Genomic DNA, 26,299 nt, shown 5'->3' on the forward strand with positions numbered 1-26,299 from the left:
GGTTTGTGTTTTGCTGTCGGAGAAAAGGGTTGCAAAATCCACCGACTGACAAAATGACCAAAGCCGTGAACGCCGGGTGGAAGCTGGATAGTGACGACAAAGGTAGGGTGGCGGTGCGCGGGTTGAGGAAAAAACTTCCCAATCGATTATTTCAATCGTTTTTTGGCGTTACACAATTTCATTTTCGCGTCGTCATATGGTCGGGCCTAAGTCGCGATTTCGCAATTTTCGCCATTTTCAACCGTACGCCGGGACCGGTTTCGGTTTTGCGTGCTTGTTGTATTTTTAAACCCGGTCGTCGAAAGAGGGGAGGAGAAAAAAAACACACACACACCAAGTAAAAAACAAACAACGAGGAGAAGTGAACGATAGTGACGGGTAGCGCCGAGAACGCCTTCGCGACCGTGAAAAGTAGGCCGAAAAATGTAGAACGAGTTAAACGTGAAATTGTCACTGTTTTGGGAAATCTACCACCGCTACGTTACAAGGTGTTACACTGCGCCGCGTTAGTGTGCATGAATCCGAACGAACTGTCGTTACGACACATGTAAACAAATCTTTAAATAAACCAGTAAACTATCGTTATGGAAAGGAAATCCAACAGCCTCACTCGAGTCGTTCGTCACATCTGGAAACCCGTAATGTGTTTGGGGAAATGAAAAACAGGAGAAAATTATGCCAGACTTTAATTCGCTTCAGTAACTACAATTATAAATTGCAATCAAGACGAAACATTGTGATGGAAATGTCAAATACAGTAATCAACAAGTCTGTTCTAAGATAGTTGAAAACAAATATTAGTATGTCTTTCTTATACTCTTGGTAGAGATTAGGGATTTATTAAATGACTAATACTTTTTCGTTTATTAATATGATGGTACTTCCTTCATTTTTCACAAACTGTCCATTTAGCTTTAGGCGTGTAAGCAAGTGATTTATTTAAGCGTACCACTGTATCTATCGAAATGTTTAAGTGCGTTGTGTGTTTTGTTTCAATTCCGACGGTTTTCGATGATTCTACCGAGTGATAAATTCAATTTAAACGTCACCAACTGCTTGCGCACGGAAGCGGGCAAATTAAATCAAAACTTTCCACCGGCACTCGCTCGCAATTCCGCCGGCCCCATTGGGAGCGCGTGTCGCTTGCGACCGCTGATGTCTCGCGGGAAAATTCGACTCCAATCCGGAAAAGGCATCCGTCACGCGAAAGCCGCCGATACGCTGTTGCTTCCCGGAAATCAAAGTGCGCGCGCTCCCGTGTTGTAACTTACGAAACCCCACACGGCCCCAGAAAACGATGCACCTCTCAAGGGAGCACGTTTTACCTTAATTGAAGGCATGGAAAACTTTTCCCCCCCACCGACCACCGGGCGCCTCCATCCGGGGGGAGAATGCTCGCTTTTTGCGCCAAAGTATCTAATGGCGTGATGCCACCTAAATTACCGTCCGACCACTAGAACACCAACACGGTGCGCCAGGAAAATCGCGCTCGGGGAAAATTCCCGTGTGTGCCATAAATATGGGACGTGTAGAAAATTATCCCCGCTGCAGTGCGCCGACTTCCGCCAATTTTGCGGCGGGATCCGAGGAGGGCTGATGGTGGCCCAATAAATCTTCCAGCTTCCACGACCACGGCCGAGGTCTCCTCCGCTGGTCTCTTAATCTGGTGGCCGGAAGTGAGCGTGTTAGGGCTTGGTTGTGCGCATTATGAGCGAATAATTGTGCATAATTGCTCGCCTCGGTTTGCATTCCCAAAAACCCGTGGCCAGCGGCACAAATTGGTGGCCCATTGTTCCTCCCGGGCCCATTACAAGTGTCCGTAGCGCTAATCCACGGTAACACTTTTATCCCTCTTTCGACGACCTGAGCTCGAGTGGAGTTAATTGAACTGAAGGAACGAACAAAAAATCTCTGCTAACGCTCCAGTTCCCTTTCGTACGAGCCTGCTGGATGGTTTTCCACGTGCAATAACTTCATTCCGCCATTGTCCTGAAGTGGGCAGAGATTAAGCAAGATAGGGGTCAGTCCATCCTTTGGCTAGGATCGTAAATACTCGCCACCACACGCCATTAAATCTCTCCCCATGCAACGCGAACGTCGATCGAACAGCCGACATCTTCATTCACAATCACACGAAACCTTGGCCATCGTTGGGTTGGTCGGAGCCTACTTCCCAACGAAACTTCCCACCCGGGTTGGTTTTTTGCTTTTTATGCCCACCAGAAAGCCACTCCTCCGACGAGCCCTTGCGGAACGTTCGACGTCGGGTGATGTTGGAGCATAAATTATGCACAACCGTCAGAATTATACCGCTATACAGCGAAGCGGTAGCGGCTCACACCGTACACATAGGTGGATTTTAAATAATTTAAGACGAGCCGGGTTTCTTCGGCCGCCGAAACAATGAGCACCGATGCAACACCGGAGATTTCGGAAAAATCCTACCTTACCCTCCCCCCAAAAGCTGGGTATTTTTACCCCTGTTCGAGTGCCCGCGAAGAGAAACGGCATAAGAAGCTCATTTAATAAGTTTCGTGCCCATAAATCTGAATGTTAACGAGGCACGAAATACAGCGGGCGGAAGGTACGGAATACACAATCTTTCCCCCTGTTCTCCGCCCCTCTTCCCGGCAAACGATTGTCATAATCTTTTCCGTCGTTTCAGGAAGGGGGATGTAAAAAACAGGTAGAAGCTACTTTCCAGCGCCGGAAAAGGGTGCCGCACCCGAAATCGTTATGAGTGTTTCACAAAAATTACCACTTTCAAAGCGCAGCCATACGACCTCATCTGCGCGAGTAGCGGCCACACTTTGGCAGTGGGAAACTTTCCCCAAACCAGGTAGTGGATTTCTTACCCTTCACTGCTTCCAACACACTGCAAGTGTACGTAAAATGAGGAAAAGATTGCTTTGCGATAAAAACAGACACACATTCGCAAGGGAAATGTCGCAGTATTTTGCATCACTTATAACCAGTTCTTCTCTTTACCGTTTGTTTTTTCGAGCAAAAAACTTGCAAACCAACTCATCTTCGGCTTCTTACTAGTGATGAGAATAGCAACTCTTTTTAAAGATTTGAATCAGAGTGAACAATCATCACGATGATTCGAATCTTTAAGTCACTCTTTTGTGTTTTAAAACGTGTAAAATGATTTATTAATCTTCGAGGAGATTTGAATCCGTAACGGGGATTCGAATCGCAAAAGAGTGAATGTATGAGTAAAAGAGTTGCTAGTTGCCATGGAGATTCGAATCCCAAGAGTTGCTAGTCACCATAGAGAGTCAAATCCCTTTTTGGACTCCGAATCTCAAACAGGGATCCCAAATTGTGTGTGTATTCATATATAGTCCGTATATTTAGTCCGAGTTTGGGATTCGAATCCCAATTTGTCATTAAAATCCCAATTTGGAATCTCTATGGCGACTAGCAACTCTTTTAATCACTCTTGGGTTCCGAATCTTCACTTGGGATTTGAATTTCTATGACTTCTAGCTACTCTTTTATGCACTCATTCACTCATTCACTCTTTTGGGATTCGAATCCCAGTTAAGGATTCAACTAAAAAAGGAGCAACAAAAACTATCCGTTAAGATTTAAATCAATCATTCATTAGTAAGATTCAACTCAATTAATCATTCTTACTCATTTCGCACATCACTACTTCTTACGTTATGGACACGCTTGAGTTTCTGAAATTATGGCGCATGCATGGACGAAGTGATTTAAATACAATTGAATCGTGCATGTTGAACACATCAATTGAACAACTCACCAGAAATGCAACCATCTTTCCCGTTTCAAAGAAAAGGTACCCGGACTTTCAAGCGGTCCCAGCCGTAAATGAAAACCCTTGCTTCGGGAGTTCTTCTCTTCTACACGCGCTGGGAAAAAGGTTGTTTGCTGCCGTAATTTACTTTGTATCCCAACGAAAGCCTCATAATTCCGTGCACGGGCATGAAATTACACACCGAATGCGATTCGGGGCCCATTGTTCGGGTCGTTTGTTCGTCCATTTGTTCGTTTGTTTCATTGCATTTGTGAGGCTGGAAGCTGGAGGAAAACTCCACTCCAAAACCCCACTCCGAGCCGTAAGCTCGACATGTTTCCGAGGGATTAAAAAACAACGTGGGCAAGATGGACAGAGTTACCTCGTTTTAAGAGAGAACAGTCCGCTGCGAGTTGTATGATAAGTTTCTGGAACGATAATACTTTCCTTGTAACTCGGAGTTGATTGAAAAGTTTTTTTTTGAAAAATGATTATTACATCAACCTTTTTTAAAGGTAAAGGAATCTCCTTCCACTTAAAAATGGAATTGTTCACTTGAGGTTTTAGTTCTTAACTCCATCCCAACCGAACGAAGATTCAATCTCGAGCCTGTTGTACAACGGTTTGCCACCGGACAATGAAGGTGTAAATATTTAATGCACACTCCTGGTCCTTCTACAGCGTGCTACATCGAGTTGGACGGCGAGGACGAGGGCGAGTGCGAGCCGAACGCAATCGGGTCTAATGAGAACGATTCCAAAGATGATGACCCCGACCAGGGCTGGCGGCAATGGAGCAATTTGCCGGATCATATCCTCGAGCGCATCTTTTCCCATCTGACCATCAAGGAGCGGTACTACGCGAGCCTGGTAAGACGGAGACCCGAGGGTGCTCAGTGGCACCTGGGCTTCGGGTATGATGGGTTTTTGTGGCGCGGGCCGACTCATCAGATTGATAAATGACCCGTTTCTCGTTTCCCCCCGCCCGGCAGACCTGCTTCGGATGGTATCGGGCGTTCTACCTGCCGCACGTGTGGTCCAACTTTCTGGTGGAGGACGCGACGCTCGGGCGGATGAAGTACAACTACTACTCCGGCTGGCAGCCCGTCCTCGACCACTCCCGGCTGCAGAGCTGCCTGCTGTCGGTGGGGCACCTCATCCGCGGGCTGGACTTCCGGCCGCAGGTCAGCTTCAACAACATGTTCCAGTTCATGTCGCTCATCTCGTGGGCGATGGAGCAGAACGCCCGGGCGAGCGGGTGTCCGCGCGAGTGGGTCGGCTGCGGGTCGCGCATCCGTTCGCTCAACTACATCTTCCCGTGCAACATGGCGCTCAGCGAGGACCCGGAGTCGGTGAAGCTGTTCGGCACCGGTGGGCAGCTGCTGGCCGCCCTCAAGCGGCTCATGTTCTGCCTGACGTCGTTGCGCTCCCTCTCGCTCGTCGATCTCATTCTCGAACGCTACGAGGCGAACCACCTGCTGGACGAGGTGCTCGAGTCGTGCTGTCTCGTGCTCCGGCGCCTCTGCCTCGTCAACGTCACCACCGTCCACTGCCCGATCATGCACATTGGTCTGTTTCTCAACCTGCAGGTGAGCGGTCCGAAACAACATTATCTCACTTTCCATATCGAACCTCGAACGTCCGGAAGCAATCGAAACCGATACGACGATGACGTCCTCCGAGCTCGGACGATCTATGATCCACCCCTCCAAACCAACGAATCGTCGTTTTTCATCCGACAGACAGAAAGGCGACCCACCTTGACTAATTCCATTACTTTATTATACCGTCGCTCTTCTTTTCGGTTCGGGAAAACCCTCCACACCACACCACAAACACCTTTCATCATCAATTTCACGCCCGTTTTAACAAGGATACAAGATTATGTTGGTTCCCGGTGCCGTCCAAGCTCGATTCCGAAACGCTCGATGCAACGTCGAAAGCACGTGTACGGCCTGTTGCCTACGCTCCAGGGGCCGCCAGCAACAACAAGGACAATAATTTGCATAACCGTTCAATTTGTAACATGACCGTTGAGCGTTCCGTTTCGTTCCCGAAGGCGGAATGGACTGCCCACTCGGTCCGGGTCCGGTCTGCCACTTATTATCGACACACACACACTCACAGACACCCTCTTGTACGTACGAGGAAATCATGAACCGGGCGCGAAGCGGAAGATATTTAATAACCGAAAGCGATTAATCACTCATGTCGTCGTCGTCGTCGTCAGTTCCGGAGTCGTCCTTCATCCCCTTTTCGCCCGTGTCCTTCCTTCCCCGTTGCAGGTGCTGATCGTCTCACCGCAGAACATCGACGACGACGTGCTGACGCTGCTGGCCGACTCGAAGGTGAAGCATCTGACGCTGCTCCAGAACCGCTACACGCCGCCCGCCCTCGCCATCAGCCCCTGCTCGGCCAAGGCCTGGCTCGTGGTGCGGCGCGATAATCCCAAGCTGCGGGTACACCTGCGGGTCGAGTCCACCACCAACGCGGTCATCCTGTTGCAGCCCGAGGCCCCGGTCGCCAGCATGATTTATCAAACGCCGAAAACTATGGTAACGAACCCGACGCTTTTGACTTTGTGTGTGTATGTGTGTGTGTGGAATTCGGGGAATGTCCATCATCCGTTTGCAATGTGATGCTCGGGATGGAAGGACAGTTATTCAGCACAAATGATTGGACAGAAACTAGTCACATGAGAAGTTAGTTGTTACTAGTGTGGAGAAAGGAGCGAAAGAGCTAGCAACCTCGCTCCGCTCCTCGAAAGGAGCGAAAACATCGCTCTTCATTTGTGAGCTAGTTCCAAAAAGTGTTGCACGACACTCTGACTCCTTTCGCTCCTTTCGCTCCTTTTCGACCCTTCGCTCCTTTGGCTCCTTTAGCTCCTTTCGCTCCCTTCGTTCCTTTAGCTCCTTTAGCTCCTTTCGCTCCTTTCGCTCATTTCGCTCGATGCGCTCTTTTTATCGCGCTCACCATAATATCGACCTCCGCTTTGTCCGTACTGTTCAGTGCCGGTTTTGCACTCCGTAATCGAATGTCTTGTTCTATTCTTTTGTATGGCCGTCCATGCCCCATCGTTATTGGTGTCGGGTCAATACTGTGCACTTGAATGGTTTGTTTTATTCTTTTACATTGTCATGAAGTACGCTACCAATGCTGTCACCGTTTTACAGTCATAGCTTTTCATAGATTTTGACTTTTCTCACCTAGTTACAATGGTGTTCTTTTCTACATGTTCATGGTGTAAACTCAGTATGGACCCCATTGGTACTCGTTTTAATTGTTATAACTGAGCGCATAGAAGCGGAAGGAGCGAAAGGAGCGAAAGGAGCGGAAGAGAGGGAGCGATAATGTCGTACAACACTTTTTGGAGCTATCTAGCTCGATCCGATCCTCTAGGTGAGCGAAATATGCTCGCTCCGCTCCTCAAAAAGAGCCAATTTGCACAACACTAGTTGTTACCTCAAAGCTTCCAAATGAATTTATACTTTTTGTCGATCAACCTCAATGCCTTGAAATTTCAAAAAAAAAGAACAAGCAAGTAAATTAAAACCAACCAAAGTCTCGTGCTCTCAACATCCAACACTCGGTGTACGGGTGTTCTTTACACACCACAACCAACCAACAAACAAGCACCGTTTTTAGCAATCAAAATCCTGTCGACTACAATGGCGGTAATTATAAACACCCGTCCCATCCCGATTCATTATATTGGAGTGTTTCGTAGCTTTTGCCCCGAAAGCAGCAGCCGCACACCTTGCAAGAGGCAAACCCATTTCGAAAGGAATGGGAGGGAGAAAAAAAGCACACAAGCACCACGTAAACTAGTTCCGGGACAAGCTTTGCGCAAACAACATGCGGTGGAGTGAGGTTTATGAAAGGGAGGAGGGAGGGACAGTGTTTTCCTGTAGCAAATAATAAATACCACCAGTCTGTCCAAATGGGGCGCACGGGGTGGTGCAAATGTAAACAACTATAACAAGCACCAACACAAGCATAACCGCACTCGACACACACACACACGCACACACAAGTGCACAAACGATTGTAATAAATTATTCCTTCCGCCGTCTAACCGCACTCGACGGCCATTGTTAGTGCTGCTTTCGAGCTTTAGAACGGGGCGAATATGCTACAAAACACCCCGCTGTCCCCTTTTCCATGAAAAAGAAAACCTGCCCCCCTCCCTCCCTCTTTTGATGCCTTTGCTGATCCCCGAAAAAACACGGCACGAGTGTGTGAGAGAGTGTTAATTAAGTTTGGTGATAGTTAGTTGATTATTCTTATCCATATGCAAAGCGGACAATACAAGTGGACGTAGAGTTGGTCGGGCGAAATTGCATTCAAGGGAAAATGAGGGGGGTTCTGTAATACGGTGGAAAGCGGAAAACGAGGGAAACGATACGTTTGTAGCCGGGGTACAAAAGCTCGCGCGAGCGAAAATCGGAGCTAGTTGAGGTATCGTTAGCGACGCTATTCAAAGCTCTCTAATCTCTTGCAGATTACTTCGGACCAGCTGGTGGCGGCCGTCGATGCCTACAAGTACACGCTGACCGTTTACGGACATGAGCAGTTGCCGGTGGGTGTGCCTGAGTCGTCGTCGTCGTTGAGAGGCGAGTACCAGGAACGGCCTGACAGCTTGCTCGTCCTGTTGGCACGCTCCTGCCCGGGGCTGAACGCGCTGGTGAGTTTAATCCATCGACCTCCAACGGTTTCTCTCGAATTCACCCTTCAACTTATCCCCTTGCAGATGATCCGGGAATGCATCTCGGCGTCAACCGTGCTGCTGATGGCCAAGTCATCGCCCAACCTGCGTCATCTTTACGTCAACCGCAGCCAGGTGAAGACGGGCTGCGATTGGCCTCGGAGCCCCGAATGGACGGACGAGTTCTACCAGTGGCTGCAGACGGCCTCCCGCACGCTCGAGGCCACCGAACGGGAGGTGGCCCGCATTCTCGATCTACCCTCGTGGCACATGCTGTCGGAGGAACACTTTCAAATGACTTCCCTCACCCGGCACGTCGCCTTCTGATGCGCCTTCGTCAAAACGCTGATAAGCTTTCGGAGTAACCGCATGCAATGCCGGAAATGGATTGCACGCAGCCCTCGCCAAAGGGGACGGAGGAGAATCCCGATCCCGAAACCCCATCGAACAACGTACAACGTGTAATAGTATCTGCACCAGGCGGACCATACCGACTCTTGTCAAGTTTTTAATTAAGCAAAAATAATTGAACCATTTTTCTTCCTCCTGTTCGCGACAACGTTCCCTCGGGAAAGGGGTTGTCAAGGGGAGGAGGGGGGAGAGCATTATATCATCAGCATGAAATTATGATGCCGGAAAAGTCCCTCCCCCCCCCCCCCCACCCCGCGGACAAAAATCGGACACCCTTTGTAAACCGGCGCTAGGGTTTTCGGTCAAGCATAAGTCACCCATCGAGCGGGAAAATGGCGCTGGGAAATCTGGGACCCGATCGATGGCCAGCCAAACTTTTTCATTTCATTATTCATAAACACTGGGTGCAAGCGAGTCCCCAATGACAGGGTGTTGGGGGTTGAACGATGCAATACAAACGCCTTTGCACCCTTTGGGTTTCAGTTTAGATATTCAAACAAGGCACCTGGCGGGCGATGAAAAATTCAACCAGACAAACTTTCCCCACCAAACTCCCACCGGACAATACGGATTCGTTAGAAAACACAACGGACAGGGGGTGGGGGGGAAGAAAAACAAGAAAGTCCACCATTTGTCCCACCCTGGGGACGCTCTGACTGACTGGACACTCGCACAGTTTAGCTCGGGACGGGAAATGGGAAGGAAAACTAGGTCGCAAACACTTCCCGAAAAGCTTTTCACAAATGTACAGAAGCACAAATTTTCTTGCCCGCCGGCTCCACAATCAATCCGGCGAAAGTTTCATTCTGCGTGCCTGAACGAAGGATATGAAGCAGGAGAACCAGCTGGGGTGGGGGTGGCAACTAATTGCCAACTATTCAATACAGCTTTACCCCCACAAGCAATGTCAAAGTGCAAACAAACAGAGAGAGAAAAAAAACATCGGTGTTTGTTTGTTGAGTTGAGACTTTTCCGAGCGTGAAGTTCACAGTTTAGAAGCGACGGAACTGGACGTCAGCCCTTGCCCTCGATTTGATGCGAACAGAAACAAGGGAGAGAAACTAGCTTGTTCGCTTTAACTTTACCAGCCCTTTGTAGCAAGTGTTGAACCGTAAACATGTTCACCTTTACCTTGTCAGGTGTTTTGTTTAACTTCGATACATTTATGTCTTTCCGATGAAAGTTGTTGATTGTTCAGATTTTCTCGACTTATGGCGTGTCGATTACAATTTAAGTAAAACCCTACAACTTTTATTATCTCTTGTTTATCTCATTGTAAATACCATAATGTAGCTTGTGGAAAAGTTAAACCACGAAAGATGTATATTTATTACTTATACTTTGTTGCTGTTATCTTTTTTTAGCATCTCTCTAGGTTTGTAATCATTTATATTGAAGCAAATATTTTAAATATGTACAATATAGAAGCTCTTCAAAGCTGTTCATTTGTTTGTCTCATTAAAGCGGTAGAATGTCATAATGGAAAGAAACCACGCGTAGAGAATAAAAATCGTCCACTTCGAACAGTGCGAATGGGCCAAAGTATCCGAAAGCCAAAAATGGCGACGCCGTTGCTCAATGTGTAAGGCACTCATCAAATTTTCACGCACGAATACACGTCAGACAATTTTACTTTCTTTATGATCCACTTCCACGCTTTCCGCACGCTCGCCGTGTTTGTGACAACTTTTCGACAATTTCTGCCACGCAGCGCAAAAAGGGAAGTTAAACTTTTCTTTTCCTTTTTTGGCCTTGATTTCTTGACTCCCACTTGTTAAGGGAAATTCGGTCCCACGCTCTATTTCCCCCGGCGCGAGAGATGGCAAGTGGAGATACAAAAAAAAAAAAAGCGCACCCCAAAACCGTTTGGCAAAAGCTAAGCTCGATTTTTATCACTCGGCGACAGACTTCTCGAATTGGCCTTCGACAAGACGGTTCGGGCTGTAACGCATAGCTCAATTTGACGACATCTTTGGGAAGCTGTTTTGGGTGTCGCTTTTCTTTTTTTCCCTGCCGCGCTAAATGGGAGCACGAACAAGCAACAACTTTGGCCGAGCTGACGATTGGCCGTGAACGATCGTTTACGCAAATACGAACGACAACCCGGAGGGCTCTTGCGTGTCGTTCGACTTTCCTGTCCATAGTTTTTTTTTTCTTTCTTTCTAAATAAAAATTCAATCAAAAACTTCATACCGTTCCGTGTCATTGCGGACGGTGTCGAGATGAAACGATATGCATATTGCTTGTTTATTCTCATTTTGACTTAGCTGAACAACGAGTCCTCGAACCAGTCTTGCAAACGACAATGATTTATAGGACACATGTTTGTTGTGTGCCTCTCCATCGATGGCTCTTGAGTGAATGAAAAATGGACCGGTAGCACCAGGTTGAGAGGAGCCGATTTGTGCACAGCACAAACACCACACACAAAAATCGAATCCTGCATCAAATGGATCTGAGCAAATGGTTGCCGGACTTGTTCAAGCACACTCCCAAGGATGGTAATTAATTGATTACACACCAAACCCAATAATTTTCCGTTTTTCTTCATCACGAACCCCGATAACGTGGAGGTGCTGAAGTGAATCTCTGCTTCATCAACGAGCTTGCTTTCCACTCCTTTATCGATGGTGCGTGTGACTGCAATTAATTCAATTGACAAACATCTCTCCCGGAGACTACCGGAGACTCCCTTCACGCGTCACCAGGCGCCTCCATCGTGGTAGGGGGAGCGAACCCCCCCAAACACACTCATTATGCATTAACCTTATCGTATTTGGTCTCCCTTCATAAGGTTTATCGAGATTTCCCGTGATGTAACCGGGAAAATAATGAAAAAAAACGTTGGTCACATATTGTTCAAATGAAACTCAACGCGTACGGAACGGTGAAAACACGTACATTTTATCCTTCTTTTCACACCCTCGATCAACACGCATCATAAAAGAAAAAGCTCGAAAAGCGTGGAAAAATAATAAAAAAACATCTTTTTTATGCATTCCGATCCGGGTGGCGCTCACAGGAAACAATTAAATTTTCTCCTGGATTTCGATTTAATTATCACCCGTAAATCAATGTATCCTGTTTGCTTTCGCGTTTTTGAATTATTGCCAAAAAGAGGTGAAGAAAATGTGTGTAAAAATCGAAAAAACTCTTCAGCTGAGGGAGAGTGTTTTTTTCTCTTGCAGCTCTACTTTCCCGTTTGCTTGAAACTATGGATTAAATAATTTTGTGTTAATATTAAAACTTCGTCTCCTTGAAGCACCTTAAATATGTTCCCGGAATAAGTTTGCGAACAGACATTGTTGCCTCTTTAAAACCGGTTTATCCCGTTGAACCGTGCTCTTTCATTTTTTAATCATTTCCTTCTCGCTTGTTCGTTATTAATTTTAATTTAATCCATTAACGAAACATCCTAGAGCGCACGCACCACTCGCCCCCCCTCCCCGTTTTGTCACCGAAAACTGGGGCAGACGCCAGCGTGAGAGTGCGAGAGTGAAGTAACATGCTTTGTAGTAAGTCCTTTTATATTTTGCAGCCCCCCCGTGGAGCGCCATGTGGCACGCTTCACAGAGCGTACATGGAGCGCACGTGGCTTTCGTTGTTATAATTTGAGCGGTATTTAAAAGAAGACCCAGTTGAAAAAAAAACGGGAGCCGAAAACGCGCCGCGTCAAGCGAGTTTCCACGTAAAACCACATCGACCACCGAGCGCACCGAAGGGAAGGCAAAAAAAAGTAAAATTCAAAATTACCGTTCGCACAAACCAAGCCGCGATGAAAATGGCGCCCGTAACGAATCACCGAAAGAGTATTTCTTTTTCCGCTTTACTCCTTTCCGACGCCATGGGGGTGGCCGCCCCCGATCGGGGATGGCCCCGTTGGTTCGGCAGTCACACAATTTTCCACCGACCCAAGTGATTACGATATTTTACGGGGACACATAATGAAATTTCACTTCACACCGCGCGTCAGTTGGGCGGCCGCCAAAGTGAACAACCACCAGCAGGAGGAGGAGGATGAGATGGGGAGGGAAGGGATAGGTACTCCACTCGGTGTGGTAAAGTAATGAAAAGCTTGGCAAACCAATTTAACAACGATTTCGAATGTGTGGGGAGAGGGAAGATCTCGGGATCGAGCACTTTGCGTAATTTTTAGTATTCCCGCAAGCTTGTGGAAAATAATGGTACCCGGTGGAGGGTCCGCACTAGAAACGGAGGGTGCCGAGATGATAGTAAACACGTTCCGCACGCTCACAACAAGGGAGGCTTTGTTACCTTGACATCACCTTCCGGGCGGAAGCGAGGTGTTGATAAGAGAAGTGGGAGCGTGGGACAATCAACCGTTAACGATGCCTTTTTGCGGAGTGAACACGAGCGAAAGAGATCGCCTCCGGGGGGAGGACAAAATGGAAACAACCCATTCGATGATGAGCGCGCAGTATTTTGGCAAATTTTGGAACCGACTTCGATACACGACACCCTAATTTGCCGGACCGAGCCGAACCGGAGCCCCAAAAATGGCACCAATCCACCAGCTCAACAGAAAGGGAACAAATTTTCGCCCCCAACCAGAACTTACTGCCCGGATTAGGATAATTCTCATTTTAAAGCGTTGCACTTTAGCCCTCAGCCGAACAAAGCGGAAACCAAAATGAGTACAATTTCCCAATTTCCACCCAAAACTGCGTCGAACTCGCGCGCGATAGTGATGTGTATTATATTTTGGTAATTGAATTTTCGTCGCCCTCCGCCGGACCGAAGTTAATTAATCTTTCACAAAGAGCCCAGGTAAAGCTTCCACGAATACGATGCGTCACAAATTACTGGTGATGTCCTCAGCCCAAAAGGGACGTTAAACATGGAAATTGTTTCCATAGAAGGAAACTAATTTCGAGCAATAAGGCTTACATGCCAGATATTACATACATACAATGGATGAAAGGACGTCATTGCGGATTAAAAATGTCAAACATTATGTTATTTAAATTGTCTAATGATCCTGAACGAAAATAGTTTTTTTTTAAATACGAAAAGAATTTTTCAACAACAGTTGGAAATGTAATATAAATAGGCAAAAAAGAGGTTAAATTTAAATGTAAATAATTTGACTGTTCATCAATTTTTCACAAAACTGTGTAGTGTACATACTAAAGTCAATGGAAAAGAGGTCGCAGCATACCATGCAATGAAAGAAAAACCGTGGAAACTTTTTTGACAGTTGGTTGAAATTTTGTTTACCTCTCACGAGCAGCCAGGAATGTGAGGTAAAACTGCAAATTCAAATTTGGTATGTTTCATCAATAGAACAAGGAATTGAGGCGTTCGAAATAAGTTCTGGAGGAAGGCTCCATATAAGGCAGACTTAATTTCGGCAATCATGGCGAGCAAAAGGATCCATATCCCATGATTTCACACAGAAGAGCAGTTTCTATCCACGAGACCATGGATACTGTGATCTAGAATTAACAATTACCTATTTCGCGAAGATTTTAGCGGAGATCTCCCACAACTATGCTAGAAACTTTTGTAAACACTTTTTCAATCAACTGTCACAACAATGGTGGAGCAAAAAATAGCTATGAACCGACCTGTCTTTTGATTGATCTTGGTACATAGTAATATAGCTATAAGTAGACATACTAATATAGCAATTGTATGTTAAATATCGTAAACCAACGCAAGCTATGCATTAGTATGTAAAAAGGAAAACGCCAGCTTGCAAGGAAGTTCAGTCTTAACTTATAAAGAGGCGAAAGAAGCCACACGGCCCAAAGCCTCTATAAACTATACTTACTACTACTACTCAGTCTTGTCTTCCAACCAGAAAACATCTTAATAACATATAGTATCCCCACTACAACTACTACAAGAAAAACGATGAGAAAATCAAATTTAACATATGAAAATATGTTCCCTTTTGACGAAATGGCTAAATTTCGTACTATTTCACAACCAAAAAACGAATAGTACAATGGAACATTTCAATTATTCACTGAATACATTTTTCTCATTGTGTCTGAAGTGCTGCACAAAATCCCGAAAACCCTCGAACCGACCCCAACATACACGGCTTTTGCTTCACTTACGCACGCCAGAGCATTGATTCTACAATTCCACCCCCCTCCCCCTGCCGAGAGTGTATTCATTTCGCTACAGAAACATGTCTGAATCGCTTTTCCAACCGGTATCTTCATGGCTGGACGAAACCCGAATCCCTTTTTCCCCACCATTTGCCCCGGTTTCGATGGATTCTTTTTCCACCCACTTCTTTTACATTTCCACTCAACAACCCCTTTATGTGGGGGCGAGGGAGGGGCATCTAATGAAAACGATAAATTCAGAACTAACAACCGAAAACCGAACCGGTGGAAAGTGCCAACGGAACCCCGGCTCGCTGGCCGCCCGGGGGAAAACTTGCACCGTGGAAACCGTGCGAGCCAAAAATTCATTGCTATGCTCCGCATGAACGGCGCTTTGGTGCTTGTAAAATGAGCGATTTGCGTTAACCTTCTGTCAAAATATTCTTATCACATAGAAACCCACCCCCCTCGCTCTTGGGGAAATTGGAAGGCTGTTCTCGTCCGTGGTTGTTCGCTTTTTTTTGCCGCTTTCCCTTTAGTGCGACCAACGGATTAGCAGTCGGAAAATGGAACACCAGGACACGAGGTGCGCAGTTGAATGATTTAAAACCCCCGGTTGCGCCAGTTGCGAGAAAGGAGTAAAAGGCGAGCCCAAAGTTGCCAAAGGAAAAACCCTCGCTCCCAGAGATTTGCCAGGCGGCGAAATCAAACCGAAAATCCATAACAAAACCCGAACCGCCCGGTCACGGCATCCAATTGAAATGCATCAAAACGTTGCGGGCCGTGTGGGTGTAAAAACAGTTGCAACAATCTGCAATAAATTCCGCGCCGAATGGTATTTCTTTGACACACACACACACACACACCCATACACATTCCGGTAGTTAGTCGGCGTCGTGTTTCCGGCGCTCGGAAAACTCCTCGAACCATAAATAAAAACGCCGTTCCGTCCGCGGGGTCCTTTCGCTGCATATCAAAAGCCAACGATGGCCATGGATGCAATGTGTGCAGCCTGCAGGACGTGTGGGCGCTATCATTCCGACTCTAATTCTTTACACCGTCCTCTAGCTCGGTGCCTTTCGCATTTTCCCACCACTTTTTTTCTCTTCCACAATGATTTCAGCTACGATTTCAGCCGTGCCTTTCTCCGACGCTTTTTTTTGGGCGGCGCCATTGTTGTTCATTACAATTTTTGTGTGTGCCGCCTCAGAAACAGACACACGGACATTGCAAACCCCGAGCAGTCGCATGCAAATGCGCCAAAAAAACGAGCTCGATTTTCCGAGGACAAAACATCATCACGGCTGCGGCAGACAAACACGGCGAAGGCGAGGCGTTCAAGCCGTCGCCCACAATACGCCCCACAGCTCAGTCATTTTCCATTTTCATTCACGCTCCACAATTGCACCGGCCATGGGGAGGGTTTTTCCCGGTGCTCTGAGGGGGGAAGCGGGGAGAAAAGAAAATAGATCATGCGGTGGCACAAGGGGACGACCGTGTTCCGGCAGGGAGGCTGGAGTTAAGTTGATGCGAAAAGTTTGCTGCCCTTGTATCAACCATACTTTTCTTCACCCCTCTCTCTCCCTTTCCCTCACGCCTTTCGCTTGCAGAGATAGTGAGGCGGTCTCGGTCCGTAGGCGGATTTGCATTCACCAGATTGTATTGCTGCACCACGGATAAAGTCAATCCGACCACGGGCTTTTTCGGTCGATCCATGCATCTCAGCAAACGTTGAGAGCCATCTCCTTCCCCCATTTTCCGACCGGTCCCGGAATGCCGGATGCCGGAAAATATTGAACCACAGAAAAAAAAGGCAGAGAAGGAAGGAAAAACCCAACCACACCTCGGAAACTCGGAGCGGCCTGACTGCACCGTATAAATTGCACTCGTCGTTGGCCATTGGCACTTGCTGTCGGTAACAGTTGGTTTTAATATTTATTCCTTGTTTTGGGGAGCGCGGGGAGGGGGGGGGGAAGGCACTCCGTCATGCACCAACTCTAATCTGTACAACGATGTAACAACATCCCCCCGCTCGCCACTCCAAGAGGCAATTTTATTTATCCCCCTCCGGGAGTGAAAAACCCCTTACTTCCGGTCAACCCCGGAAGTGGATGGAAAGGTGGAATTTACTTTACATAAAATTAAGTCGAAACGTTTGGTAGTCGGTAAAGGTTTTGAATGCATTAGTTCATCTTTCCTTCCAAAAAATAATTTATATTCCATTTGATACGAGACTCTTTTTTAAGGGTGACAAAAGTAACTTCCACTGATCGCTTCATATCCGCCTCTAGGTTTTCTAATGTTTTTATTTCATTCCATCGTCTCACCGAACTGTTGGAAGTTGAAATTGATGTGGGACTTGACTTCATGCGCCACAGAACTTGTAGGATGTAACCCCATGGCCCTGGACTTGGCAGGTATTACATAAGGGTAGGTTTTATCGCCCATTATCTCGCACCACAGTCAACACACACTCGCTTACTGGTAGCAGTAGAACGACGTGGGGCTGTTGGTCGTAATCCAGTCGAGGTACTCGGTGACCCGCGTATTGACGCTCGGCCGCTCGGTGGCGCAGGCGAATCCGAAGCTCACGATGCCCACGTTGTACAGCAGGCCGGTGGAGGGATTGGTGTAGAACAGTGGACCGCCCGAATCGGCCTGGAGTGGAGGAGAAACAAAACGGGATAAAGATGCGATCGAAGCTCGAAGGGATTCGGAAAAGGAAAACCCACGTCTCCCCGGAGGGGTGAACGTTTGGGAGTAGCTGCTAATCTCTCCACTGGGAGGTGGAATTCTTTGCGCGGGAAGAAAAACCTACACCCACCTGACAAGTGTCCCGCGTCGGTGTAAAGGTGCAAAGCTGCTGATATGGGACCGTTGTCGGCAGTCGCCGGGAGCAATCGGAGTTCGCGATAACGTTAAGTTGCACCTTGTTGAGCGCGGAAGCCCGAGGCCCGCCGTAGTCCAGGTCACCCCAGCCGGTCGCCTCGACCGTGGCCCCAGCGAAGGTCTCGGTCGTGTAGCGCCATGGGAGGCAGACCGGACCGACTCCCGGGTTGTACTGGATCGACTGCTGGGTTCGAACGAGCGCGATATCGTTCGCCACCGGTTTGGTCGTGAACCCCGTGTGGCTGAGGAACTGCGCCAAGACGTAGGCCCGGGCGTAGGCGGTTTCCGTCTCCGACTGGATGTTGTGATCGCCGACCTTCAGCGCCGTGTCGTTGATGGAACGCAGCAGCAAACAGTGGGCCGCCGTGAGGGCGTAATTATTCGTCACTGTTTTGTTTTCGTGACCGGAAGCAAAACGTTACTCACTGCAGCACAACTTTTAATACTACCCGTAGGCGACTTACCGATGGTGGCGCCACAGAAGACCGATTTCGACGCGATATCAGTCAGCGCAGCCATCATGGGGAACTCGTTGACGGCCGTCTCGACTCCGTTCACGATCCGTTGCTAGGGTAACAAAGCATGTCAAAGGTGTCACACGTCAAACGCACCACTGAATACCACGGGAGGAAGTTAGTTACCGTCTTCTTGCGTCCACACTCGCAGCTTTGCGCCGGGATGCTTAGGTTGCACAGGAACTTGCCGCCCGTGCTGGTCGCGACCGACGTCAGCTGGATCGTCATCTGATTGGCGTCCGATTTCTCCTGCAGCTGGCCGGCCCCGCAGTAGGTGTACCCATCGGAGACGTCCATCCGGCCGGTGCGGGACACTTTGAACGAGTCCAACCGGCAGTTGGTGCTCTGCGAATTACCGAAACAAAGTAGGCCTCTCTACATTTACGTCCATCTAAAACATTTACGAGTTATATCAGGCACCTGAGTTTCAAAAATATTGGGGTCTCCTAGGACTCCTTAAGTTGTAACTATTTGGAACTGCAGGTTACCACAAGTTTTTTTGTGGAACGCAATTGCCAGGAAATACAAGAATGAAAGTGATATTGCTATGCGTAACTGCTACTATATCTCTCTATAGTAATTATGCTATTAGTGGTCATTGTATGATAGCGATGCCTATCTCAACATAAGTTGTCAAAAGGGGACAACTAGTTCTTGGGGAATACTAAAAGGGAAACTAGCTCTTGTTTACTTTTTGTATGGGATTTTGACAGCCAGCGTCGAAAAAGGTTTCGTTATCTCAGAATTACCACAGTATAACTTGTAGGTGAAACCATTTGTGATGTACTGTTTTTTGCTCGTTGTTTTTAGGGGAAATTAAAAAAAAATGGTTCATGCTATTCAAAGCCCCCTTCCCAGAATTTCCCGATTCCCTAGTCACTTACGCTTGGAATTTGAAACGTGGGACAATCGAGCGCGACCCGATATCCGTACGGTGCCCGAATGACGTACGTGCACTGCACGTTGGGCGGATAGTTGCTCGGATAGCGGGGCGAGATAAGCTGGTACACCGAGCCGAACTTCATGTTGAGCGTGAACGAGCACTGGCCTTGCACTTGGCGCACGGAACCGCCAGCCACCCACAGCAACCCGACCGGCAGCAGCAAATTAAACCACATTGTTCTAGGCCCGCTCCAAAACACACACCAAAAAAAAGTACTGAACCCGGGTCTTCCGCACCGCAAGCAACGCCACGCCGTACTGTCGCTGCGACCGCCGCACTTTGCATACTTAAATACATTCGATTTTGGCGGCCCGAACAAGTGCGTCGACAATGGTTCTGCACCTCCGTCCACCTGACCGGACGGCTTGGGCTGATTGGACGCCAGCGCCAGCAGACGGCGGAACGTGAAAAAGCGCTCCCAAACCGAGCCACGGCCAGCCGGGAAAGCAGGAAACATAAATAATGGCCATTTGGCTCGCATTGGCCGAAAGAGTGGAGCAAGTTCCAGCAACGGAAAAAGGGAGGGAAAAGATCAGGAAAAACAGGTTTCCGTCCACCGGTTTGCCGAAAAATGAACCGCTACTGCAACACTTTCGCGAGGTGGTTTTTTGATTAGTTTTTGATTGACGTCGTCGAAAATGGAACCCCGAGTTATCAACCCGAGCCCAAAGTGGCTAACGCACCACGCCAGGCCACGCCACGGCGTTGCCGATTAGGGGTTTTTTTGTTCGGGTTGGGCTGGCGAAAATGTGTCACAAATTTTCCGGTCAATCGTTCAACAACAACCGAAGCACCCTCAGAGGTCGGGCCAAGCTGGGTCATACACATCCGCCTACAGAACTCATCGGGGTTTTCCGGGAATCGGGTTTGCCGAACTTCCGACCACTAGAAAACTGGCGTACCTAACTAACCAGGTGTGTTAGTTGCTTTTGTAGGGCGTTAAAAACTTTTCCGTGCGGTAGATGATCGCACAAATTAATGGATTCCCGTCCGGTTCCCGCTTGCGGGATTCGTGAAAACCGGAAGTTTCCCGTTACGGCTGAGGGAGAGAAATTTTCCAACGTTTTCATTTTGTTTTATTTTTAGTTCAATAAAACCAATCTGGTGTAGTTTTTGCCGTTTCCCTACCTGAAGGAGTACTTTTCCGGACACTTCCGGCGGGAATCATTTGAAGCGGAGTTTTTTTCCCCCCTCTAGGATGCCATTGTTTTTTTTTTTTTGGCAAAGCCCAAACAATAGGCATTTGCCTGGCGGACGGGCAGGCGAGGAATCAATGAAGCGAAAAACGGTTTCATAAACCATGACCACGAAATAACCGCGTGTGAGTTTTATTGCGCCATCATTTACACCCCGATGAGCTCGTTGAAAACAATGCCCACCACACGCGCCACTCATACACACACACAGATATATTCACACCAAATCCTACATCATTTTCGGAGCCGGCTATCAGCAAACAGCATTTTAAAACTATTAATTCATGTTTGAGGTTATGGATGCATCGTTCCGTGCTGCCGAGAAGTGGAGTTGGAAAAATATAAACCAAACGGAATAAATTAAAATCGGTTACGCTGTCCTACCTCGGGATCTCATTTTTAGATGCGCCATTCCCTCCACCCTACACCCATCCCTTCCCCACCGTTTTGTTTATTACACACATTCAATTAAATTCAATATTTGGCCGGCTAATGGTCCATCCTGCTGACGTATTGCATTTTCCTCGAACGGCAACGAAGAGGGCAGGGGTGGGGGAATTTGTGTGAATTTAGTTGTGCGTAAAATTAAATTTTTGTCAACCGATTTCATTCTTACGATACGATGCAGCATTTGCTAGCAACAATCTCATTTACAAACCATTCGTTTTTACAATCATCCGGTGATCCGTTTCGTTTTTTTGATTTTTTTACCTTGTTTTGCTCGCCCATTCTTTTCAATTAAACGACTCTGGAATCCCTTCCCATGGTCCAATTGGTTTACGGCATTTAAATGATCTGAAAATTAAGGGTCTTTCGGATAGGAAACGGAACCACCATGCGGCCGGGTTTCACGCATTTTGTTTCGACTGAAATCGTTGCTCCAAAGCTACAAAGCTCCTTCAGGGTACGAGTAAATTATTTTGATATTTTTTATTTCAGATAAAATCCAACACGCCCGAAGAACAGGAGGAGAGAAAAAGCGTGAAGATAATTTCGGGACGGAGCCACCATTTGGTTGTCTCGTAAAACCTTCAACCGTACGGGCGAGCGGTGGCCCCATTCCATGGGGATGATATGCAAAAACTGGCTTCCTTATCTGTTTACGAACATGTAGCTTTTCGCACACCATTTCCATCCCCGATTACCGGAATTCACCCGACCAGTTCCCGGAGCGAAAGAAAGGAAGATTATGATTAGACTTATGGAGGTGTTGATAGTCCGTATATGGTCTAAGATACGGATCACTATCATTGAAAAGGGAAAGGGCCTAAAGTTTGATAAATTTTATTTCAACCCAACCACTTCAACCCACCAACAATATCCGGGTTGCTTGGACCATTTCGCCAACACACTTTTACCGTAAACTAGTCGAGAAAACTATGCTAAACCATAAACACTCCGTTTTTGTGGGAGTTTTCCTCTCGAACGCAAGGTTGGGTGCCATCATTTGTATTCCTTTATTTACCGACGTAATTTGTAGCGACGATGTTTTCCCACCCATCCGTTTCCAAGGGTGGCGTTTTGTTTGGGAAAGCATTCGAAACTTTTCGCACCAAACCAAATGAAAATTCGCACATCAACGTTCAAATAAAAATCTCATTCGCCATCATTTTGTTTCGTCTTGTTTTTTTTTCAACTTTTATTTTTATTTTATCTTTATGATTGCACGCAGGCGTCCTTCCCTCCCTCCACCGCAGGCTCCACCGAAAAACGCAATGTTGACCCATGTCAACACAAAACTGGAGTAAACATTTACCTCCACCTCCACCGGCTTCAGCTTCACCACCCCCCGGTCATCATCATCTGGTTTCGCTTATCTGGTTATCTTTTCTTCACCCCAAGCAAACCCAGGAACGACGACGGATCCCGTGCGTTTATTTTTGGTTTTTTCTCCTTCCTCGAAGGGATCCACTATAAACGCAAAAGAAATTATCCCGAGTGCTTCAGTAGCGAAACGGTTTCCTTACCTTCCACAGAGCCAGTCGGAACTCATTTGATTAGTCCGCAGGACAGAGACCGAAAGCGTGCGCTTCCGGCTCGGGGAGTGTGTAATTTGTGCGAGAAGGGAAACACGGAAAGGCACGGGACGGGAGACTCAGTGATCAGTGAAATCGGACCAAATTAAGAAGAGACTACTAAGTGCATGCTAGAAATTCATTTCACTTCCGCGATTCGTTATTGTGCGAACGGGCAAAAGGGAGAAAAAAAAACACCCTCCTTACACGTGCTCGCGTGTGCTGAATGGGGGGAGAAGGAAAATATCACTTCGCGCAGTGAAAGATAGAATTTAAAAAAGGGAAAAATTAATAAACCGGAAGCTACCTAAACCCGGACCCGGCGGGTGCAGCAACATTTCGGATAAAACAACGTCGAACTCGGTGCGAAAGAACCGAGGAGGAAGGACGACCGGAAAACGGAATAAAAATGAGAGAGCCGAAAATAAAATTTTCTCTCGGTAAATGCTGCCTCGGAAGCGGAACCGGAATCCGCCCGAAAGATCCGCCCGGTTTTCGGGTGCCGTATCATAATTAAATATCATTTCCTGGCGATCGGTAAATTGAGGGCCATTCAGGCGATAAAAAGAAAGAACCTTCCCCTGCCGACGAGAATAAAACCACATAAAAAGCTTTCCTCCCGTGTAGAATTAACCAACGGATGCTAATGAGATGGTTTGTCGGGTGCTGATTGTCTGCAAGTATTTATGGCACACTTCCTTTCCGTTGCGCATACTTTAATAACCGAGCTCGACGGAGTAAATGTCGTAAACGAATAAGATCAAGAATCAACAAGACCACACGAGATTCGAGGAACCCGAACCTTTTCGTAAGCAAGATATTTGAGCTGTGTTCTTCCCTCTCCCTTAGGCACGGTTGTGTTGCTTGTTTGCACTACACTTACCCCGGCACTGATTGTCCAAGCTCAGTACGGCGGCTGTGACTACTCAATCGATGTTGCTAGTGGTCAGACGTACTCAATCTACTCACCCTACTACAGTGGCTTTTACCCGGCGTATACCCAATGCCGTTGGACTTTGAACACGACTCCGGGATCTCGTATTGCCCTGTATTGCAGTGACATTTCACTTCCCACGGTAAGACCCTCACCTCCGGAGCTGCATTCCGGAAGCCTCTCATAACCTTCTTGGTTGATTTTTCAGAGTACCGGCTGTAGCACTGATAAACTGATTATCTCCACGGGTGGACAAAGTAATCTCAGCGATGGAAACACCTATTGCGGTGCCGGTGTTCTCAACACGGAATCATCATCCAACAAGATGGTGGTCGCCTTGCAAGTCCCCGGCGCAACATACGGCGGACGCTTCTACTGTACGGCCACAAAAATCGATTGCCAGTGTGGCATGCGTAAGAAGGTAAGAGGACTAGGACATTGAAAGGCCAACCACCAAATCCTATATCTTTGTTTCCTTTTCTTTTCGTCCTTCTCGAAATCCAAAGAAAAAGATCGTTAATGGAGAGGAAACGTTGGTTAACGAGTTCCCCATGATGGCCGCCCTCGTCGATGGCTCGAGTGGAGAGGGCATATTTTGTGGTGCTACGATCGGTAAGCAAATCCACCCCGCGGCACAAGGCCACTCGTGTTGTAACTCTTTTCCATCGTCTAAATTGTTTCAGTTACGAACTATCACGCCATTACGGCAGCGCACTGTTTCATGGCACGATCGATCGGAAGTCTAGCCTTGCTGGTGGGTGAACACGACATCACCACCGGTACAGATTCTCCCTACACGGCCCTGCTGCTGCTTGCGTCGGTGAAGATCCACGAGAGCTACAACCCAACGGCCAGAACCAACGACATTGCGATCGTTCGAACACGCACCGAAATCATCTTCAACGCCGGTGTCGGCCCAGCCTGTCTGCCGTTGAAATTTGCCGGAGCCTCATTCGTCGGCATTACGCTGGAAGCCGTGGGATGGGGAACTCTGGACTATGGTGCCCCCAAATCGAACGTTCCGATGAAGGTCGGGTTGGGTGTGGTTGCCCCAGCACAGTGTACTGCCGTTTACCCCAATTTCTCGACCACACAGCAGCTGTGTGTACTCACCGCTAGCAAGGACACCTGCCAGAGCGACTCGGGAGGCCCACTGTTCTACACAGATGCGTACAACCAGCGTGTCTATCTGCTCGGTACGATCGGGTATGGAATCGCGTGCGCCGCCGGTAACCCCAGCGTCAATACCAACGTTCTCAACTACATGCAGTGGATCATGAACAACACAAGCGAATGGAACTACTGTTATCAATAAAATGCTACCCACATGTGAGCGCTGTTATTTGACGCAATACGATACTTCGGGTGTTTTTTGTCGAATCCAGTTCAGGTACGAGGTGATGCGTGTGCCTACGGATGGCGAAGCCGCGCCACATGCTGACCCATAGCTGATGATCCCGATCGTGTAAACCCGCTGGCTACCGCGCAGGTACAGTGGACCGCCGGAATCGTACTGACACGAGTCGCGGCCAGCGGTGAAGGTGCATATTTTCTGCCCATTGATGTACGGTGCGTTGCAGGTACCGCTCGGTACAACGTTGAGGGTTGCCTTCCGCAGCACCGTACTCATCGGTCCACCGAAGCTTGTCGTTCCCCAGCCGACGACATCGATCAAAAGACTACCGAAGTCGTATGAGTTGTACAAGAAGGGTAGACACACCGGTCCTACTGCACGGTTGAAATCGATTTCAGCTGTCGTTTTGAGGATCGAGATATCGTTGTCCCGGTTCTGCTCGTTGTATGACTCATGGGTAATGATCTGTTCGATGTTGTAGATCGCGGAGTAGGGCGTCTCGAGTCCAGTACGATAGTCATGATCACCTACGAGGGCCTGCACACGACTTACGCCCGGAATGGTTTGCGTACAGTGCGCAGCGGTCAGAACGTACCGGGAACTAACTGAAATGAGAGATAAAGTAAATTCAATTACAAACACTTCAGTAATGGGACAGCTAGAAGGGAAACTCACTGATAACACCACCACAAAATACGTTCACCGTCAACGGATCAAGTAGACCCACCATCGAGGAGAACTCATTGATGGATGCCTCCGAACCTCCAACGACCTTCGGCAGCTTAGACCAGCCACAATCGCAAGCTTGCGGTTGCACCACCAGCCGGCACGTAAACGAACCGGAACTGGTGGAACTTGCCGAAATGTACGAAATGGTCAATTTGTTAAACAGCGACTGTCGACTGACAGTCCCCTTGCCGCAGAAATATTCACTCCCAACCGGTGACGTGAACCCCTCGGTGGAAATGTACAGAAACTCCGTTGTGCAACCGCTTGTGGTGCCCATGTTTAGAGTACATGATGCCTGTATCGTGTACCCGGGTGGAGCACGAATCACGAACCGGCACGAGCTTCCGGCAGGATAGTTGGACGGGAAGAAGGGAGAGTTGAGTGTCACATCTGCGATGTTGGTCAACTGAAACTGGCGATCACACGAATCAAACCAATCTGCACGCGTCGGCAACGCCACAAACAGAACAACTACGACCAGCAGCACGCACTTCATGTTGCATACTGTTTACAGTTTCTTGCCACAACTTAACGAAATGGCAAACCTGAAAAAGGGTTACAATAGACTAATTCATTCATTTTTGCACACCAACTGTGTAAATATGGCGACCGTACCAAGTCACTCGATTATGTGTGAGAACGAATATTTCATCTACTCCTCGTAAACAACTTTTGAATAGTCTCCTTATTGTTCAACTTGGAATTTCATAACGTTATAATAGTACGCTATTTATAGTCCACGTTTTTCGTGTGTCAACGAACA

General features: G+C 47.7%; 4 protein-coding genes across 4 annotated transcripts; 2 read left to right on the top strand and 2 right to left on the bottom strand.

The window, feature by feature from the left end:
• The first annotated feature begins 53 nt into the window (after window positions 1-53).
• LOC131258428 (uncharacterized) lies at window positions 54-8,797 on the top strand. Its single transcript, XM_058259746.1, has 6 exons — window positions 54-102; window positions 4,448-4,635; window positions 4,758-5,354; window positions 6,051-6,320; window positions 8,267-8,449; window positions 8,516-8,797. Exons 1-6 carry the CDS (start codon window positions 54-56, stop codon window positions 8,795-8,797), a joined length of 1,569 nt encoding a protein of 522 aa, XP_058115729.1.
• An 8,642-nt stretch (window positions 8,798-17,439) lies between these two features.
• Window positions 17,440-19,483, bottom strand: LOC131270188 (venom serine protease-like). The gene is made up of 5 exons (XM_058272401.1): window positions 19,250-19,483; window positions 18,492-18,710; window positions 18,315-18,417; window positions 17,786-18,237; window positions 17,440-17,619 (listed from the first exon to the last, which is right to left on the bottom strand). Exons 1-5 carry the CDS (start codon window positions 19,481-19,483, stop codon window positions 17,440-17,442), a joined length of 1,188 nt encoding a protein of 395 aa, XP_058128384.1.
• Window positions 19,484-20,055: 572 nt separating this feature from the next.
• On the top strand, window positions 20,056-24,768 carry LOC131270204 (venom serine protease-like). Its single transcript, XM_058272402.1, has 5 exons — window positions 20,056-20,110; window positions 23,369-23,595; window positions 23,662-23,874; window positions 23,960-24,065; window positions 24,137-24,768. The coding sequence occupies exons 1-5, from the start codon at window positions 20,056-20,058 to the stop codon at window positions 24,766-24,768; spliced, it is 1,233 nt and encodes a 410-aa protein (XP_058128385.1).
• A 24-nt stretch (window positions 24,769-24,792) lies between these two features.
• LOC131270219 (venom serine protease-like) lies at window positions 24,793-26,032 on the bottom strand. The gene is made up of 2 exons (XM_058272403.1): window positions 25,483-26,032; window positions 24,793-25,412 (listed from the first exon to the last, which is right to left on the bottom strand). Exons 1-2 carry the CDS (start codon window positions 26,030-26,032, stop codon window positions 24,793-24,795), a joined length of 1,170 nt encoding a protein of 389 aa, XP_058128386.1.
• Window positions 26,033-26,299: the final 267 nt, after the last annotated feature.

Source organism: Anopheles coustani, chromosome 3, assembly GCF_943734705.1.
Source record: "Anopheles coustani chromosome 3, idAnoCousDA_361_x.2, whole genome shotgun sequence".
Classification (NCBI taxonomy): Eukaryota; Metazoa; Arthropoda; class Insecta; order Diptera; family Culicidae; genus Anopheles; species Anopheles coustani.